Here is a 21,226-nt window from a genome sequence, read left to right on the forward strand (position 1 = left end):
TGCTTACCTGGCATGCTCAGGCTTGCCCACACCCTGCTCCCTGGGCTGGGCATGATTGCAGGGATCGCCCATGGACACAGCCCAGGGAAGGGATCCTGGGCACAGCTCCCACTTCCAAGCTGATGTACTTTTTACACCTCAAGTCTTCCGTGTAGCAGCTTCAACCCATCCCTGTGTCCCATCAAGCCTGAGACAGCCAAGGAGCCCCTCAAAAGTCTTCCTTCACAGACTAAGCCAGGGAGGTGGGGCAGGGGAAGGGTGCAGGCCTTTGGGGACATTCTTACTGTGCTAAAAAAGCCACTGCAAACATAGCAATAAAAACACTTCATTTTCCAAAGTTGGCTTCTGTTTCTGCTTCTGTGGAAGAGGAATGGGGTGGGAGAGCAGGTGTGAGAACCTTTCTCCAGCTCCAGCTTTGCCTTCTGCCCATTCTGAGGGATTCTGCACTTAGTACTGTATCAGAAACTGGATATAGAGCAGGGAAGGAGAGCAAGCATGAAGCCTCAATCCCCTAGAGTGAAGAGCATGTGGTGACAGGAAGTTCAACAGAAACAAATGCAGCACAAGGTACAGCCATGGCATGGTGGCTCACGGCTAGAAGCCTTGAACTCAGGCAGATGGACATGTGCTCCTGAGCAAGGGGCTTTCCAGGATCTAAAAGTAAAGGGCACCCCAGGATCACAGGTGGTAAGAGGTTAAGGTGGGGCAATGATCCAGGGTCAGGCACCAACATCTAGACTTGTGGAAAAGGTTCTTTGGATTGGGGTGAATGATTACATGATGCAGGATTGAGAGGTCAAGACAAACTCCACAGATTTGGCTTGAGCCACAGGAAGAATGGTACTGCCAGGTCCTGTGATGCGGACAATTGGGAGTTGGCTTTGAGCATGTCATCTGGGAAATGTCATCCAAGTAGAGATCTCTAGTTGGCAAATGGACATACGACTTTGCCGTTCGAAAGTCTGGCCTGGAGCTAAAACTTCTGAAGTTCTCACATGAGTTCTGTGTTTGGAAGGGATGGGGTGGAGTATAAGTGGGTACAAAGAGAGACTCAGCAAAGAACTGCTAGCATCCTGGGCACTGGCTGGTCTTCAAGGTCAAAGATGAGGGAGATATAGTTCACTGTATGGCAAAGAAATAATGGAGACTCAGACAAGAGTGGTCTTGGGTAATATGTAAAAGTCAGCTGGGCTAGGTATCATAGGCCTGTCAAACCAGCTACTCCAGTGGCCGAAGCAAAAGGAATAAAATTTCAAGGTTGCAAACCAGGCTGTGGTGGCACACACCTTTAATCCCAGCACTTGGGAGGCAGAGGCAGGTGGATTGCTGTGAGTTCGAGGCCAGCCTGGCTCTACAAAGTGAGTCTAGTACAGCCAAGGCTACACAGAGAAACCCTGTCTCGAAAAAACAAAAACAAAATCAAAGTTGCTTGTGCTTCACAGTGAGTTCAAGGCCTGCCTAGTAGCTAAGATATGATCTATGACAGAGCACGTACTTTGCATATATAAGACCCTGGGTTTAATTCCAGGGTTGCCAAAGGCACAGGGGTGGGGTCAACTGAGTCTGGCAATCCCAGCTATTTGTGGGGGCGGACTGAAGCAAGGGAATAGAAAATTAAAGTCTTCCTGGGCAACCTATCAATACTGTTTCAAAACACATAAAGAACAGGAGTTACAGTTCAGAGGTAGACCAGTTACCCAGCATGTGCAAGACCCTAGGTTCAATGCCCAACAGAGGGAAGGAGGAAGGGAAAGACCCAAATGTACATGAATGAATTAAAGAATGGCTTGTCCACAGAATGCAGTATTACTTAGACTGGAAAAAAAAGAAAAGAAAAGAAAAGAAAAGAAAGAAATTGAGATGTATGCTGCATGGATGGCCCTGGAGGGCACTGTTGGTGAGATGGGCCACTTCCAAAAGAACACTGTATGATTCTACTCACAGGAAACCCCTAGAACAGAGAGAGACTGATAGAACAATGAGGCTTAAGCCCAGACCAGGGGCTGGAGGTAAGGAATCATGGTGTGATGGGGACAGTGGTGGTATGGGGAAGATAAGCGCTTATCTGGACGGGGTGTCAAGTTCTACATGTGCAAGTGCTTAAAGCCATTAAACTATGTACTTGAAAACAGTAAAGATGTTTTATGTGCTACAAGTGTATAAATTTATGCTTTACCACAATATAAAAGTGACAGAGGTCTTGGAAGGGTGGGACCTAGTGCAAAAACAAGAGAGGGCAGCCTCTGATGAGTATATGGCGCCAGAGGAGGGATGGTGACCAGACAGCCCTAGTTCTGTTCCCTGCAGAGCAGGAAGCAGTCATCACCTGGGCAGACTCTGGCCTCCCTACGCTCTTCTCAGCATTCTTCTGCAGTCTCTGTCTTCCTTCACAGAGCCCTGCTCTTGCCCAAAGTGCCACTCCCTCAATCTCAGCCTGTTATCTTTAGCTGCAAAAGATCTTCCTAAATTCACCAGAACATTCCCCAAGCCTCACACCACCCCTTCTTTCAACTAACTCCACCCATGAGTAGGAGCTCACAGCCTCAGGCTCTCTCCACGAGCACTCTCCATTCAGGATGGGAGCTCTGGTCTACACTCACCGCCTCTTCAGACCAGAGGTCTTCCCAGCAACCTGTCACAACTCGAGAGACACAAAATGGTGACTTCACAGAAAGCCAACCAACTTCACAGACCCGTGCCTCTAACTGGGTGCAACAACAGCAGATGGGGCCTATGAAGGCAGGAAAGCTGCTCCTGTAGAAAGGCTTAAGAAACTGAGATCAAAAAGTCCAAGCAAAGTGAGCAAATGGAATGGCCAACCACCAGAAGAATGCCCCAGAAGCTAGGCCGGAGAGGATCCTGGCCAGGGTCTGAGTAGAAAGGCAGGAGAAGTGGTCTGGACTTTAACCATCCAAAGCACAGACAAGCAAGCTCAGGGAGGCCCAAAGTAGTGCAGAACACTTCCTGGAAAAGTGAACTAGTCAGTCTTAAGGCTTGGCATAGCAACCAGAGGGTGTTACCTGAATGCTCCTGCCCCCACAGGCACCACCTCTAGACTGCTGGGAAAGGGATGAACTCCTCACAGCACATCCATGCTTCGATGGTAAGGAAGAGTGACAGGATACTTGAGAAGGCAGCTGCTTGGCGTAGTCCCAGACAGGTCAGACAGGAGTAGGAACACAGTTAGCTGTCACCCATGTAGCCAGTATGACCATTTTCAGGAGGTACTCCAATTCTAAGAGACACCTCTAACCTGCTGCCACAATCCTCCACCCAGTCTTCACAGACAGTAGGCACAGCACACACCCAGCAAGGGAAAGCTGATGGAAAGGGGGAGGGGAGGGTGGGGGTAACAAGCACCTGATCGGGGACAGGCCCTTTCTTGTGCTCTGCTGGAGAGCAGCCTGGCTGTAGGCTGATCTTGCTCTAAGGATGCAAGCAGTGAGGGCATAGACCCACCAGCCAAGCAAGCCAGTGCAGAGGTGGGGCCACATGCAATAATCTTCAGGGCTGGTGGGCAGCAAAGATCCAAGCACTATGCAGTCCTTTCTCAATTGCTTTGCAACCCCTCCCCACTGCCTTGTTCTGTGCTAGCAAGCGCTAGGTCACTGCCAAGGACAGTCTCCTCTCCCAGTCAGCATTAGTCAGAGGTCATGCTGTAAACCTTCAGGAGGGGGCTGGGCAGGGAGTGACTGGTGGCACTCTGCCACATTCTATCTGTCCTGAATGTGATGAATAGGAACCAGAGAAGGCACCAGGAAGTCCTGCTGGTTTACCGGGCTTCCCAGACAGTTGCCAACTCCCAGGGAGACTGACAAGACAGACACTCCCCAAGAGCCATAAAGCAGAGTTGTCCTGGCTGAAGGGGAACAAGACAGGGAAAGGCAGGGAAGGGAAGAGAGCTTTGAGGGCAAGCATGAGGCTTGTGTTGAGGGACTAAGAACAAGCTCAAGGGAAGGTGAGTGCCACCCTGAGCACCTGCAGCCTTCCTGGGCACCCTGCAGCCTGAGGAGCAGCACAATCAACCCCAAAGCCTCAGTTAGACACAAACACCTTGTAACATAACAGCCTTTATTGACCCAGCATAAAACAGTTGACCTGCTTCACGGCCTCCTTTAGGACACATGGCAAAACAAATGGGATTCAACTGCAGGCCAGGCCACAAGTGTTCTTCTACCACTTCTAGAAGTGGAAAGTACCCTGGCCAGACAGGACAGTGACAAAATTACTCTTAACGATGGCTGTATGTGTAAAGGGGCCAAAATGACGATCTATAAGCTGTGACAGAAATGTAGGGATGTAGAAGGGTATACACCCAAGTACCAGAAGGATAGCCTGAGCTCCCAGGAAGTAGTGAGCGCGGGTCGGGTAAAGCCAGCTGCAGGCGGGGCAGGGGGGGGATGAGCTATTACTCCTCCTTCTTGTCTGAGGGACCTTGTACTGAGGCCTGGAAAAGAAAAGAAACCCCAAACAAGTAAGTTACCAGGGTCAAGGCGCCTCTAGTACCATGCTCCCAAGTACTTGGTTCCTCCCTTCCTCTCTCCCTCTTCGCCCCCCTCCTTTTTAAAAGTTTTTCAAGACAGAGCTTCTCTGTATAACAGCCCTGACTGTCCTCGAACTCACAGAGATCCTCCTCCCGAGTGCTGGGATTAAAGGCGTACGCCACCACACCCAGCCCCCTCTCTCCTTTTGATAACAAGTACCCAGGTAAGCAAGGTGCCCTGTCCTCAAGAGCACCCAAAACCTGCCAGGGTGGGTGTGCCAACCTATCCCATCCACTAGGGAAGACCCTAGACCTAATGCCAGAGGATGACTGGTGAGCCCCATTGGGGTGGAGTGGCAGTTGGAGGCACCCACTGCAGCTCTCTTACTGCACTGAGAGCAAAACAAAGACCTTCTCGAAGCACACGGCAGGCTAGCCTTTAAGTCCTAATTTAGGGCCTTTTCACCTCTGTGTACCTTCTGGTTTGTGCTCTTAAAACTCAAATCCTTAGGGGACAAGAGATAGCATTTGCCATAAAAGCATAAGGACCTGAGTTCAATCCCAAACCGTACAAAAAGCCATTTGTAGCTAGATCCCTAAGGGTAGTCAGCTTAGTCTCCTTTATAAGATCCAGGCAAATGAGAGATTCTGTTTCATCAAACAAAATGGATAGCTCTTGAGGAGTGATGCCCGAGGTTATCCCCTGGTGTCCATATACATGTGTGGATCTGTGCATGGACAAATTGGACCCCAAGCCCCAAGTCCTGTTCAGATAGCCTGGTATATTCTGAGTGAGGATCTAGGCACTCCCTGTAGCGCTGGGCTCTTCCTCCTACCCACTACCTGATGTAAACCATACAGATGCAGAGGTATTTACTTGGCTCCTTTCACTCATCTTCCTGACTACCTGAGCTTCCAGCTCCATCTGTGAGGCTAGCCTAGTACTTAGCAGGTGGGGTGCCCTTTGAAGCTTTCTCCTCACTTTCTACTTTGTCAAAGCCTAGCCCCCATCCCACAGGAGAGGTGGACAGAAGCAGGGTCTCAGTATGCAGCCTAGGCTGACCTGCAATTTTATCAATTCTCCAGCCTCAGCTTCTTAAAGCAGTGGCATTTCAGGTGTGGCTACCACATTCAGCTTTCCCATGTATACTAATGAAACTCCACACCGCAGCTGGGATGGCCTAGAATGTTAAATACTTTCTCTTTAGGGGCTTGAGACTAGATTTAAGGTGGGAAAGGCTCAGAGGCGAGAGAGCCAATCTACTGACAAGGGCTGCCCTTAGTAGGCTCTAGCTCATCATCTAGTGCCATGCCACACCTCCTGCATGAAGGGTTCAGGCAGCTGGGTCTTCAGTGCCCCTAGGAACTGTGCTGTAGGACCCGAACTCTAACCTGCACCTACAGATAGGGAAACACTGACCTGCAGCTTGGCATGCTCTTCCAGAAGGCGGTCATACTCCTTGGTAAGGCCCTCGGACTGTTTCTGCATGGCCAGAGCCTCGTTTTCAGCTTTCTCAAGTTCTAGCAACAATACAAATGAATACAGGAAGAAATTAAAAGAACCAACAGCAAGATGGAACAAAAACTCAGAGCACCAGCCCCCTCAGTCCCTTCAATGGAGGGGCATTCATGGTTCTCAGAAGGGGTGACCTTTTAAATGGCTGGCAGTGAGAGGCAATGAACAAAAAATATCAGCATCGAGACAGAGGACCCCCAGAATGGCTGGCAGTGGTACCATACAGAGCATCAGTGGTCAATGCCTACAGTGCTGAATGAGTCTGGACTTAATCTAGGCATGATGAGGGGAAAGAAAGGAGAAAGGGAAGCTGGATTACACAAATGCTTCTTCCTGACTCTTTTGTTCTGAACTCCAAGGCATGTCTGGGTTCCCCCTGCCTGCCTGTCTTGACAGGAAACTCCTAGTGGGCAGTGCTAAAGCATGCACAGCAGCTGTTAGGACCTCTCACTTGTTCACATTTGCTAGCGAACGTTCCGATTGCTAAGTGTTTGTTTCTACCCAACTCTTGATTTCCCATGCACTGTGCTATCAATACTTGATACAAGGGTGCAGCAACGCGCAGGGGAGCGCCTGGGTGCATCAGGAAGGCAGTCCTCACTTTTCTGGGTGCTGGCCAGCTCGTCCTTTAGCTTCTTCAGGTCATTCTTCAGGCTCTGGTTCTCCTGTAACCTCACCTCAGCACTCTCCACGTCCAACTTGCCTCCTTCCTCAGCAGCTCCCTAGGGAAAGTGCCAAGCACCTGGGTTAGTCAGAAGGGAGTGAAGATGAAGTTCCAGACAAGTCCACTCCAAAGAACTCTGATTTCTCAAGCTACTTCCGCAATTACTTGCCCTTTTGGAAGTGCCAAATCAGAACTCAGCCAATAAGAGCTCCCCGGCACAGACCAGAATGTGGCTAGCTGTTGAGGAAAGGAGGAAGGCCACATGGGCTGCAAGCTCACTCTGCCTGCCCCAGCCCCCAGACCTACCTTCCCACCAGTAAAGTTGAGTGGCTGTGTGTTTGCCCATCTAACAAGTGAGTCAAGTTGCTGTCACCTGGAGCTCTCTGTCCTGATAACCTAACAAACCACTCCTACTCCTTCTCTTCCCTGACTCTTGCAGCTCACTGTAGCCAAAGACCCTAAAATTTGTTCCTATCCAGCTGCACCCGACCAATCTCGAAACCATCACTGTCCTTCCCAGCTTGGCTTACACTCTGCCTCCTCTGAGAGGCCAACAACCTGGCCTCTGCTTCTTCTCTACTACCAAGGGATCCATCAGCCCCATGTTCCTGAAGGGTTGCAGCTCACAGCTAACTTCTGGAGAATTAGGGTGTTCTTTGCGAGGCTGAGAGTCCCAGCACACCCTCTGCTCCCCGAAGACTCATGCTCATCAGAGAAGACTGCCAGTGGACCAGCATAGGGACACTCAACAGTGCCAATGGGCTCTTTTTCTACCATGTCCTCACAAGCTAAGAGAAGGCAGCAGACTGAGCCTGGATCCTTCCAACAGGCATACTCTCCCCAAAAAAACTCATTTGTGACACAACAGCGTTCTCACACAGTCCCAGCCTAATAGTAACTATTGGGGACCCTTAGAAATGTGGTCCTGGGCATCCCACTCAGATTGTGAAGGCAGACTCACCTTCTTTAGCTGGTCATTTTCCTCCATGTATTTCTTGGCCGCCTCGCTGGCACTTTCTGCCTGCTTTTTAAAGGCTTCATTGGAGGCCAGCAGTGTGGCCTGCTGGGAGATGAGAGTCACCAGGCGTCTAAGCAGGCTACAATTGTTTACAAAGGAAGGGAGAAGTGAGAAGCACAGAGCAAAGGCCCTGGCAGGAGCCCTTCTTGGCTGCTACCTGCTCAGCCTGCCTCCAGCCTGGACCTGGCAACTCAAAGTGGGGCCCAAGGAACCAGCCTCTGCCACCTCCCCAAACAGCCACACCAGGCTCTGGGAAGTATCTCAGGAAGGGATCAGAAGCAGGAGCACAGCCAGACGCAGCCTCGGTCTGGAAACGGCAGCCCTTTCCAGGCAAGGGCCTAGATGTGCTAGACAAGCCTCAGCACTGTTTGCCTCCCTGCGAGGCCAGGCTTGCCTCCCTAGGAGAACAATGTCAGACACTAAATTCGGGTACGTCCAACATGCCAAGTGAATTCCTCAGAGCTACTTCACGAGGTAGTTACTACTGCTACTCTCATTTGACAGAAAACTGAAGTTCAGTAGGGTGAAGCGCTGTGTCTAGTTCAGCAGGGTGAAACAAGTGTCTAAGGTAAAGAATTGTCTAAGCGCCAGAAATGTGCATAGCTATAATCCCACCTCCCATCTACTAGACCCCAAAACCTACATTGGGATACATACTCTCTCAGCTTCCAGGTCCCAACAAGAGTAGGGGGAAAAAACCTCTCTTCCTCGAAATCCCCTTCCCAAACACATCTTATAACCAGCTGGCACAATGCGTCTGTTATGTAACAGCACTTAAACTGCGGCTGTCTTCCACTAGTTGGGGCAGAGAAAGAAGAATCAAGACTCAAGTACTGGTTGCCTGTCTCAAGCAGCTGGAAAAGTAAACAGGTAGCAGGATGGGCAGAGAGAAGGACTTGCTGGAGCCTCGAGAAAGGCACTGCTCAGGCAGCCAAGAAAGGGGAGTATTTTCCTACGTGCCTCAGAAAATCTAGCCACAGGACTTGGAGTCAGGCAAAGTACATGCAGAGGCCTAGGGGGAAAGGAAGAAAACATGCCTGACGCCTGCTCCAGGGACATCAACAAAAGTGCTTGCTCAGAAGAGTAGCAGCAGCCTTGGTGGCCTGCTCCAGGGATGGCCTCTCTGATCCACCAGGCATTGGCAGACTCTTGTCATCCCCACCTCTAGCCTGGGCAGGCAAGGAAGCCAGAAGCACAGAGCAGGTGAGCTCTCTTCTCAAACTCAGCCCAGGCTCTGCAGGGCTCTAGCTTTTTGGAAATGCACATGTGGAACAGAGGGGCTCTATGGGTCCTGCTTTGGGGAGAAGCTCCCAGGGGTCCCTGGTGGCATGAGGAGAACCAGGCTGTTGATTCCTGGCATGAGAGGAAAGTTTCCAGTGACATGTGCTCTCTAAAATTAGCGGCCCAGACCTCGTGGCCTAGAGCTCAGGTTTCCCTGCCTCAGCCCCAAGCTGCCCACCAGCCTGCCCCCCACTGGGCTGGAGCCCTGAAAGTAGAAGAAGCTACCAAGCACCCAGCAAGAAGTCATGGGCCTGACTCCCAGTGGCCAGAAATCACAGAGAAGCCAGAAAGAAAGGCAAGTGTGACTAGCCCCAACTCCCAGCAGAGAAGCTTAGTGGTTCCTAAAGAGGTCCCTGACAAATTTAATAGGGCCCTCCCTATAGCTAAAAAATAAGGGGAGGGGCATGTGTGCCACCTGGTGGTAGAGATGGGGCCCATGGGCATTGCTGGGTCCTAGCAAAGATGAGTAAAACCAAGGGTTGCCACCTCCAGCTGGCCAGGCAAATGGGTGCTAGGGAGTGTCCACAGCTGTCACCCCAGTTACCAAGGGAAGGAAGCCAGCTGGTAGATGATTGACACAACCAGAAAGGTAGTGCTGTTAAGAACGACAGACTTAGTACAACAACTCTCTTCAGTGTTAACCTAGGCCTTCCTCAGATATTGCAAATCAGGGTTTCCTAGATAGTCCAGGATACCCACAGAATGCAGCATCTACAAAACCCAAGCACAAGACCCTGGAGAGTGTCTGCTCATAATTCTGGCCTTTGGTTTTCAGCCATTAACTAGAGAATCACACTGGCCCTGATTTTCCTTCCTCTGGCCAACTGTCATGGACAAGTTTCCCACATCCTTTCCAGGGCACCCTAGTTGGCCTCCAAGGGCAAACACTTTAATTCTACTCCAACACACACACACACACTGTGCTGGAGATACGCCTCTAGCCCACCAAGGCTGACTGTGGGTCATTTTCCCTGGTATGTTCTAGCTCATGCCCATAACTTTCCCTCATCAACTTTCTTGCCATTTCCACTGAAGCTATCTTCTTTCCTTCCCACTGTCCCTGCCCTAGCCCTCTAACTGCTTCATCCTTCAACCACTCCAGAGGATGTGCACTCTAACATATGCTGCTACTGACGGGTCAGCTTTAAGAGGTCTTCCTCATCTGTCAACTCTGTACTCTATGTTTTCTTTGAGCTAACTTTATCCCCTAAAGGGTTTATCTGCCATCAGAGTCATAACTCAACTCCAAATAAACACTCCAAACACAGCCTGCCAAGATGGGTCTTCCCTTACTCCATCAGAAGCTACCAAGTGTGCCCCTCCTGTAGGGACAAGTATGGAAGCTGTCTTGGACTCTGTTCCCCTTGCCCCTTACCTCAAGACACTATCAGTGCTTTCCTTTTCAGTTCTAGAGACAATAATCCCTAATCGTCTCATGGTCAGTGCCTGGTGCTTCCTCCCTACTGGCATCTGTACAAAGTTCCCATCCATCCCAGACCTGACAAATTTGACTGGTTGCTCCTCTGGTTGAGCCACTGTGCAAGAGTAAGGCCAAGCCCTCACCATCCCTCGAATATGCCTAGTTCTACACATCGGACACCATGTCATTCCTAGCCAGCTCAACCATCACCTCCCCAATGAAAGCCTCTGCTGTCTGGGGGTGGGGTCCTCTAGTGCTCCCACAGCAGTCCCCCGTACACTACAGCCGCTTGTATTTCCTTTCACAGGCTAGTCAGTCATCTGGTTGCCTGATCAGGCTACAAACACCTTTAGGCTGGCCCCATACATGTCACCTCTACTCCCTTCCCCAGACTAGGTACAATGAAAAGAAAGCTTCCAGGTGACCTAATTCCATTCCTGGGACAGGGAACACTCCCTCAAAGGTAAAGGGGCATGTTTGAGGCTGTTTGTCAGGTCCAAGCCTGGCCCTTTTTTCTTGCTAAACCCACGTCTACCTGGCAGCCTGACATGTGGGTGGGGGCACATTAAGCTAATATAGAATTCCCCACCATATCTAACAACAGAAGAGGCAGAAGACAGAAGCCGGAAGATGCTGGCTCAGACTCTGTATCAGTGAGCAGGCTGGGCTTCTGGCCGAAGTGGCAGCTGAAAAGCCACATGGGAAATTCGATTCACTACCTCAAGCTGGGGAGAGACCCAAGCTCTGGCCTCCACCCCAAACCTTAGGACCTTGGCAAGACAGATTAGGCCCTTCCTTCGTGGGCTGGCCAGCATTTGCCAGCCCAAGGAGCCAGCCTTCTGGAACATTTTACTGTCCTCTTACACTGAGCTACCCATCCCGACCCCAATTGATAGTTATCTCTCAGGTACTCTCTCCACTGTTCTCAATGGCATTTGCCATGTCCCTAGAATTGAGTGTGGCACATGGTAAACAGGGACAAGCTTCAGAACTGCCATACTCTGGTCCAAAACCACATCAGCTTCATGGCCTCTATTACTGCTGTGTTATGTATCATGCATTGTTCTTTGTTTCATCCCCTTAAGATTGTTACCCAGATATACTGTCCATACCTATTCACTTGGTCTACAGTCTGGTCTACAGAGTGAGTTCAAGAAAGGCTACACAGAGAAAGCCTGTCTCAAAACACCAAAACCAAACCAAACAAACAAAAAACCACAAAAAGAAAACAAAACAAAGCATAGGTTAAAACCTAAGAGCCAAAGAAAGTTCCTAAAGGTAGTCACTGACGTAACAGCTCAGGGTTCAGATCAACCGAATCTAAGCACAGACATGAAACCCAGAGAACACCACTTAACAGAATACAGATGTGTCCTTGGCAGACACATACCTGAACTCAATTTGTCGTTCTTGGTAAAATGTTCTTGGATGTTAATCGGAGCTATCATGATTTTATAAAAGGCTGAGTAAACAAGAGAAGGCAGGAGAAACTGAATCCATCCTCCCTCTCTCCCCCTCCCTCTCTCCTTCTCCCCTTTCCTCCCTCCCTCTCCCCTCCCCCCCACAGGCATTTTTCACCTATCTGCCTCAGTGAGGATAGAGGAAGAAAAACATCAACAAGAAGTGGGAGAAGGAGTAAATTCCAACTGAAAGGTCCCATGATGTGGCCCAGAACAGACTCAGCTGAAAAGCCACCCCTACAGACATAAGTTGCATACACAACCTCTTCTGTTTCTGCCCCATGCCAAGTAGGACCTTGGTGTCACAGTGCCACCTGCTGACTTCATGCTGTCACAGTCTAGCAAAGTCCTACAGTGTGGCCATGGCCTTGAGACTGACTCCCTGTGAATATGTCTCAGCTATTAGAAGAAAAGATGCCGTAGCTACTTTGGCAAGGAACCATAACCAGGACATGCCCAGGTGATAGAAAGTGGTAGCACCAGGGTTTCCATTGCCCCAGACCTCTCAACCTCAAGCACCAGCAGTCATTAAAATAAGGAAGAGAGACAGGGTGTGGTGGCTCACGCCTTTAATCCCAGCACAAGGGAGACAGAGGCAAGCGGATCGCAGTGAGTTCAAGGCTAGTCTGTGCTACAAAGTGAGTCCAGGACAGCCAAGGATACACAGAGAGACCTGTCTCGAAAAAAACAAAACAACAAAACAGAAAAATAGAAAAAGAAAAGGGGTTATATGTTAACACTCAATACTCTCCAAAGAGACCTACACAGCGGACTCATGACAGAGTAGAGCAGAACTCCTGGGATCACAGCATCAAGGATCTATGACAGAAAGATCCCTTGTCCAAGGCACAGTAGGCAAATTAGATAGAACAAGGCTGGCGGTAGAACAGTAGGCGAGGCGACTGCCACTGGACACCAATGGGTAACAGTGGCTCTGTTGCAGTAGTGGTCTTAAGGGTAAAGAAAGAGGGCTTACAAAAGGGGACTACCCACAGGCTGTGTCATGGTACAGTTTAAGATTTGAAGGAGAGTTCTGAAGGATACTGAGGAAGAATATGAAAGTTTGTTAATATTACTTAAGATGGTGACAATGGCAAGTGTACAATTATGTGTTTGCTATTAAAATTGACAAAACATGGGTTCAGGCAGACAGTGTGCCCTCAGTTCCTGGGTTCAGAGACAGTTAAAGGAGTTGTTTTCAAGCATAGTACATCACAGGAAAAGAAACACAAAAGGTAGGAAAGCGGCCCAAGTCTTATGTAAAGGTGACAGAAGCAGGCTAACCCCACGTATTCTGACTTTGGACTAGTAGAAACCATACCATTCTCCTAAGACTCCAACTTCCCAGTCTTTTGCAGCTCCCATGCCTCTTCCTTTTTCTAGAATCCACTCAGTCCTATCTGTGCCCAATCCAGCTTGCCTGCCATGTCCTCCCAGTCACAGAGCCCACATCCATCCCCCACCCTTGGTTGCCACCAAATATGCTGCCTTTATATAAGGCCTGCTCCCTTAGAAGCTATCCCTAATGAAGCTTTCCACAGAGCGACCCCCCCCCCTTGGGCTTTGTTTTTTTCAAGACAGGATTTCTCTGTGGAATAGCCCTAGTTATCTTGGAACTAGCTCTGTAGACTAGACAGGCCTTGAACCCAGAGATCTACTTGCCTCTGCCTCCCAAGTGTTGGGAATCAAAGGCGTGTGCTACCACCACCTAGCCAGAAGTTGCTTTCTAGCCAGCAACCAGGTCCTCATGTTCAATATGCTCAGAACAGGACATCTCAGCTGTCAGTGCCTGTCATACCACCCTTCCCAACTCCTGCTTTGGTTCAGGACATCAGCTTTTTTCATGGTGACTTTTCACTTCCAGATTCTCCTGTAACACAGATATCCCCAAAGAGGAGCAGGAAGCCCAAATGAAGTCAGATTCGCTACAGCATAGGAAAAATGACAACTAAAAGGTATTTTTCACTGTTTATATTAAAAAATAGGGCTTTAGCCAGGAGTGGTGGCGCATGCCTTTAATCCCAGTACTTGGGAGGCAGAGGCAGGTGGATCACTGTGAGTTTGAGGCCAGCCTAGTCTACAAAGTGAGTTCAGAACAGCCATGGCTGCACAGAGAAACCCTGCCTTGAAAAACAAAACAAAATTTAAAAATAGGGCTTTATATCTCCCAGTTGGAAACCAGTAGACACATGATCCTAGAGAGATAGATGAGCTGTCTTGAAAAGGCATTCATGGAGGCGGGCATGGTGGCGCACACCTTTAATCCCAGCCCTGGGGAGGCAAAGGCAGGCAGATCTCTGTGAGTTTGAAGCCAGCCTGGCCTACAAAGTGAGTCCAGGACAGCCAGGGCTCCACAGTGAAACCCTGCCTCGAAACAAAACAAAACAAAAACCGAAAAGGCATTCATGGGGCTAGAGAGATGGGTCAAGAGTTAAGAGTACTGGCTGCTCTTCCAGAGCTCCTCAGTTCAATTTCCAGCAACTATATGGTGGCTCACAACCATCTATAATGAGAGCACTGTATAAATAATTAAATCTGTAAAAAGGAGAAAAAAAAAAAAAGAAAGAAAGAAAGAGCAGGGCCCAGGGGTCCTGCTCAAACTACGGCACCAGCCAAGGACAATACGTGCAGTAAACTTTGAGCCCCTACCCAGATCTAGCCGATGGACAGGACATTCTCCACAGTTGAGTGGAGAGTGGGGTCTGACTTTCACATGAACTCTGGTGCCCCATATTTGACCACGTCCCTGGATGGGGAGGCCTGGTGGCACTCAGAGGAAGGATAGCAGGCTACCAAGAAGAGACCCTATGAGCATATACAGGGGGAGGAGGTCCCCCTCAGTCACAGTCATAGGGGAGGGGAGCAAGGGGAAAGTGGGAGGGAGGGAGGAATGGGAGGATACAAGGGATGGGATAACCATTGAGATGTAATGTGAATAAGTTAATAAAATATATTAATAAAAAAAAGAAAAGAAAGAAAGAGCATTCACAATAAGCTAGTCCGAAAGTTCAAGTTCAAAGCTAGATGAAGGTGGTAATGTGTGCCTTTTTGTTTGTTTTCTGTTTTTCCAGGCAGGGTTTCTCTGTGTAGACCAGGCTGGCCTCAAACTCACAGAGATCCTCCTATGTGTCTCCCTGAGTACTGGGACTAAAAGTGTACACTACAACGCCCTGGTGGTAGCGCATGCCTTTAAGCGTAGCACTTAGGAGGCAGAGGCAGGAGGATCTCTGAATTGGAAGCCAGCCTAGTCTATAGAGGGAATTCCAGGACAGCCAGAGCTACACAGAGAAACCCTGTCTCAAAAAACCAAAACCAAACAAAAACGAAAACCACAAAAAACAAATTCCTTGTGGTTTTAGTCATGAAACCCAGAGTCTTGGGCACAACAGGCAATCCTTGTACACTAAGCCATGTCCTTTGCCCCTGAGAAATAACCATCAATGTGAAGGTAAAATGATGTCCAAATATACATCTTCCTGAAATGTACAAGTAGGGATGTTGAGCTGCATTGAAGGAAGCAACTTCTAACCCTATATAGCTCTGGCTGACATGGCACATGCTATGAACCTCCTGCCTTTGCCACCCTGGAATAAGCAGGTAAAGCCTGACCCTGTTTTTTAAAAATGAGATGGATGCTTCAGGTGGCAGCTCTGGGAGTCGGAGAGGCTTCTAAACTACTCCTAATGTCAATTTATTCCTTGCAGAGGTGTAAAGTTTTATTATTTGCCTTGGCTAAAGAATGCTTAATGAGTAATACTGTTATGTACAGAATGGTCTAGAAAAGTATACTAGGGCCTGGCGTGGTGGCGCACGTCTTTAATCCCAGTACTCGAGAGGCAGAGGCAGGTGACTTTTTGTGAATTTGAGGCCAGCCTGGGCTTCACTGTATGATCGTGTCTCAAAGAAAAAAAGAAGTTGTAAGTATAACCAGGGCTAGAGTGGCGGCTGGGTGGGTGAGAGTACTTGCTGTGTAAGCACGAGGACCTGAGTTCAAGTACAAAGTAGGCCATGGCTGAAGGCACCTGTAATCCTAGTACCGTACAGGACAGAGACAGGAGGAGTTCAGCGGCTTGCCTACCACTAGCCAGCCTAGTTTCAGGCTCAGTGAGAGACCTATCTCAAAGAGAAAATAATGTGGAAAATGACAGGGCCAGACATTTGATGTCTTCCTCTGGCCACCCCATCTCCACGTATCCCTGCACATACACCACACACACAAAGTGCTTGTACAACCTATTTCTGTTCATTTAAAGACTCATTTGGGTGAAATGTAGGCTAAGTGCAGTTGAGAAGAGCTTATTTAAAAAGGCTTATTTATATTCCTCTAATAACCATGTGCTACTGTTTTACTTCCTGATCTTCAAATATATGAAGGGTAGTAAGACAGCAGTCATTGACTTCTTACAAGAAGACTAATACAAACAAGGAAGTGGAGTTTAGGTCACAGATTGTGCCAACACCTGCCTACCAAAAGCTAGAAAAAAAGCATTCTGCTGTGTGATCTGTAGCTGAATGTGAGCTAAACGCACTCACAGCGTCCCAGCAGCTTCCATCACCACAAGGACTCTGGAACCTGAACCAAGTCAGGCATGGACTCTGGGCATGGCAGTCTCTCCTGAGCATCCTCTATTTACAAAAGCCCACCTAACACAAAGGATTGTAAAGGTCCCTCTTGGTTTTAGCTAGAGAAAACACACACACACACACACACACACACACACACACACACACACACACACACACACAGATGACATTATGCAGTTGGTCAATGTCCTAAATAAGCCCTTGTAAGCCCTTGTTTAACAAATGAGAAGGCTCGGGGATGAATGAGGAAGGCTGGTTATTTAAAGCTACACAACTACTGGGAGAGAAGCCAGGGTATGGGAACACAAGCCCCCTGACCTCTCATTCTTCTGTGAAGGGTCTACTGTCCAGCTATGCTTCCACAGAACATGACCATTTTTTTGCCCTAATGCCAGGCTGAAAAGCGAGTCCTATCCCTTTGTTGTGTTTGAGACAGGGCCTCACGCTCAGCACCCTGTCAGGCTCCTGGCCTGGCATTATGTAGATACACACCATCATGGCTAGCCCTTATGTACTAGGATGGTGAACGTGAAGCCCTGTCTCAAACACAACAAAGAGACAGTATCCGCTTTTCTTTTTTATTTTTATCTTATTTTATTTTATTTTGGTTTTTCAAGACAGGGTTTCTCTGAGTAGTCCTGGCTGTCCTGGACTCACTTTGTAGACCAGGCTGGCCTCGAACTCACAGCGACCCTCCTGCCTCTGCCTCCGAGTGCTGGGATTACAGGCGTGCGCCACCATACCAGTTTAGTATCCACTTTTCAGCCCAGCATTTACGAAGCAGAAGCAGGTAAATCTCTATGAGTTTACAGACACCCTGGTCTACACAGAGGTCCAGCCAGGGCTACATAGTAAAAGCTTGTCTCTTTTGTAAAAAGTACCTAAGTTTACAGGGGCTTATATACAAGAAGACATGTAAAACAGAAACAAGGTATCAAAGGTATTAGCCTATTCATTTATTATTAGGGCCAACCAACAGCATTTGTTGGCAGACTCAAGAGCATACTTCTAAAAGAATGTAGACAGACTATTGGCAGTCTGAAGCTAGCCTGCTGTGCTATACAGCAAGACTCTTAGCTCACATAAGTATATGAATGAATGAATGAATGAATGAATGAATGAATGAATGTTACCTGTAACTACTTCTGGAATAACACCACAAGGGAGGTTGACATTTCTCTAGTTATTTGTGCTTTTTTTTTTTTTAATTTATGTCAGTCAGGCATGGTGGTGCACACCTTTAATCCCAAGTGCTTTTTTTTTTAAATTTATGTCAGTCAGGCATGGTGGTGCACACCTTTAATCCCAGCACTCGGGAGGCAGAGGCAGGCAGATCTCTGTGAGTTTGAGGCCAACCTGGCCTACAGAGTGAGTCCAGGACAGCCAAGGCTACACAGAGAAACCCTGTCTCAGAAAAACAAAATAAAAAATTATGTCAAGGGCCTTGCATATGCTAGGGTCTAACTCTAAACATATCCTTAGCCTGAAATTTCTGGGTTTGCCTTTTCCCACTCAACATTCACTTTCTCTGTGTGTGTGTGTAACTGTGTTTATGCACACTGGTGAAGGCCAAGGGACAATATCTAACGCCCTGCTCTATCACTCTATCCATGTACCATTTATGCTTTTTATATAACTGCTGATGATTGCAACTCAGGACCTCATGCTTGAAAATAAAGGATTTTCATCCATTGAACTATCTTTCCATCCTCCCAGTCTGCCATTTCTACTACAGTTTGAAGAACTAAGGCTCTTGTTTATACCTGTTTGTGACCGAGTAGAATAATTCTGTAATTAAAAAATTTAAAGGATGGTTATAAATGTTTCTGGGTAACACCTAAGAGTTTTATAGATACACAGTATAAGAACAAATATTTCTGTGAGTAAGAGCACACAGAAACAGCAATTCTAGGTGGGTGGTGGTGATGCTCGCCTGTAATCCCAGCACTCGGGAGGCAGAAGCAGGCAACTCTCTCTGAGTTCAAGGCCACTCTGGTCTACAGAGCAAGTTCCAGGACAAAGAGAAACCCTGTCTTTAAAAAAACATAGCTATATTGGGGCAGGGTGACAGGAGAGGACTATAGTGAATTCAAGGGCAGCCTAGAATACAGTAAGATCCCATCTATACCCCACCCCACCCAAAAAAACGAAAAGAAGGAAGTAACTTCTTCCAGCTGAGTGGAATGGATATACTTACAGTCCCAGCTACTCAGGAGGCTAAGACAGGAAGACTGTCTAAGAGACTAAGAAGTTGAGATAAGCTTAGGCAACAAAATGAAATTGCCTCAATAAATAAAGATTAAAATTGCTTAAGGGTTCCAGCCTTTATCATAGAATCTGACCCTTAAAGACCATCGACATGGATGTATTTCCAACAAAAGTCCACAAACAGTTAAATAGATGTGAGCAACTGGCAAGCCTACACTGATCCTTGGAATTGCTCCATCTTTGTACAAGATGTAACACAAGACCCACATGATGACTAGAAGGAGCCACAGGAGGGTGCTATAGGCAGAGCAAGGTAGCTGGCATGTAGCTCATGGAAAAGACATGTGTGGCTGATTAAGCAACCCGAGCAATAAGTTAAACCAGCTATTTGTCTTGCCTTATATGCTTGTCAAAGGTCAAAGGGAAAGAAGTAAGCATTTGTTAAATCACTTGTGTAGACTGCACAAATCCTTGGGTTTCATCCTCTGCACAAGGAAAAAACAAAACAAAATAGAAGTACATGCCCAAAAGTGAGGATTTTACTCAACATTCATACACTAACAGTTTGTTTAACAATACACCACATACGACAGGGCTCGGATGAGATTATAATATAAATTTTGCCTATAGTAAATACACAGTTAAAACAGAAAATAAAACTGTACATTAGAACTGCAGAATTCGCCTGGCGTGGTGGCGCATGCCTTTAGTCCCATCACTCAGGAGGCAGAGGCAGGCAGAGCGCTGTGAGTTCGAGGCCAGCCTGGTCTACAGAGTGAATTCCAGGACAGCCAATGCTACACAGAGAAACCCTGTCTCGAAAAATCTTAAAAAAAAAAGAAAAGAAAAGAAAGAAAAAGAAAAAAATTATCCTTACTGAATAATAAAGATCTTATGTTAGTACAAAAGTCAAAAATTTAAATTTAAAAGAAAAACAGCCCAACCTGCAGTATTTCTAAAGCTTATAGTATGGTATTCCTTGACATTCAATTCTCAGCCCCTCCTGCCACCAGAGCAAAGGCCTGTACTACAAGACTAGCTCCTAAATTTGCTATGTAGCTTCGGATGACCTTGAACATCTGATCTATTTACCTCCACTGTCTGAGTGCTCAGATCCCAAGTGTGCACAGCATTTGATGGGCTCTCGGGATTGCAGGCCAGGGCTTATGTGTACTAGGTGAGTACTCCATTAATACATTCAGGCACCATAAAGATACTTTTATTTTTTTGTACCTTTCCTTTTCATTAATTTCATTTTTGTTTGTTTGGGCATTTTTTTTCTGAGACAGGGTTTCTCTGTGTAACCCTGGCTGTCCTGGACTCACTGTGTAGAACAGGCCGGTCTCAAACTCACAGAGATCCACTTGCTTCTGTCTCCCGAGTGCTGGGATTAAAGGCTTGTGCCACCATGCCCAGTTTCATAAATTTATTAGTTTATTTATTTAAGAGTGTTTTTCTTGCTTATATGTATGTTCCCCATGTGTATGCCTGGTGCCCACAGAGGCTACCGGGCTAGAGAGAGGGCTCAGTTGTTAAGAGTACTGCCTGTTCTCCCAGAGGACCTGGTTTCAATTCGTAGCATCCACACAATAGCTTACAACTGTCTATAACCAGACATGCATGTACTGCACAAAGACATACGCAGACAACATACCCCAAACATATTAAACAAAGTCAGGCATGGTAGTGCAAACCTTTAATCACAGGACTTGGGAGGCACAGGCAGGCTGATCTTTGTGAGCTCGAAACCAACCTGTTCTGCTTTTTTTTCCCCCCAAGACAGGGCTTCTCTGCGCAACAGCCCTGGCTGTTCTGGACTCACTTTGTAGACCAGGCTGGCCTCGAACTCACAGACATGCACCTGCCTCTGCCTCCTGAGTGCTGGGATTAAAGGCGTGTGCCAGCACTGCCTGGCTGAAGCCAACTTGTTCTACACAGTGAGTTCCACGACAGTAGAGCTCCATAGTGACACTGTGTCTTGGAGGGGGCGGGGGTCAGATCCCTGGAACTGCTATTAAGGATGAATGTGAACCACCACCATGTGGGTGCTATGAACTGAACTTCTTGAGTCCTGTACAAAAGCAACTGCTTTTAACTGCTGAGCATTTTTTTCTTTTTGGGTTTTTTGATTTGTTTGGTTTGGTTTTTAATACTGAGGACTGGCTCCGTCCTTGCCTATGAGCTTTTGCCACTAATTCAACTAAGCTGCACCAAGCCCCATTCCCCAAGTCTTTGTATTCCTATTTAACACAGTCTTTCTTGGCCTTGATGAACCCCATATGCACATTTATAAATGTCTTCCCATTAAAAAGTCAAGTCTCACATTCCAGCCAGCTATCTCAGTGCAGCCATCTAGACAGTTGGGATGCTGAAAGGTCATTCATTCATCTATTTGCTATTTCTGTTAGTGTCTATTTCTTGCCTTATCTGCTCACTATAACTTTATCAAAAGCAAACAAACATTTCTAGAATATGACTTCAGATCTAACTCAAATCTTCCTATCCTAAGCCAGCCGTGGTAGCACATGCCTCTAAACCCAGGCGTGGTAGCGCATGCCTCTAAACCCAGGCGTGGTAGCGCATGCCTCTAAA

General features: G+C 47.7%; 1 protein-coding gene across 1 annotated transcript in view; it reads right to left on the reverse strand.

The window, feature by feature from the left end:
• Positions 1-4,383: 4,383 nt before the first annotated feature.
• The window catches only part of Bcap31 (B cell receptor associated protein 31), a 30,534-nt gene continuing 13,691 nt past the window's right edge, over positions 4,384-21,226 (reverse strand). The window contains exons 4-7 of the mRNA XM_051141279.1: positions 7,625-7,760; positions 6,601-6,721; positions 5,904-6,004; positions 4,384-4,447 (exon numbers count right to left, since the gene is read on the reverse strand). Coding sequence (XP_050997236.1) covers positions 4,409-4,447; positions 5,904-6,004; positions 6,601-6,721; positions 7,625-7,760 — 397 coding nt within the window. The 3' untranslated portion in view covers positions 4,384-4,408. The remainder of the gene's footprint in view (positions 4,448-5,903; positions 6,005-6,600; positions 6,722-7,624; positions 7,761-21,226) is intronic.

Source organism: Acomys russatus, chromosome X (assembly GCF_903995435.1).
Source record: "Acomys russatus chromosome X, mAcoRus1.1, whole genome shotgun sequence".
Classification (NCBI taxonomy): domain Eukaryota; kingdom Metazoa; phylum Chordata; class Mammalia; order Rodentia; family Muridae; genus Acomys; species Acomys russatus.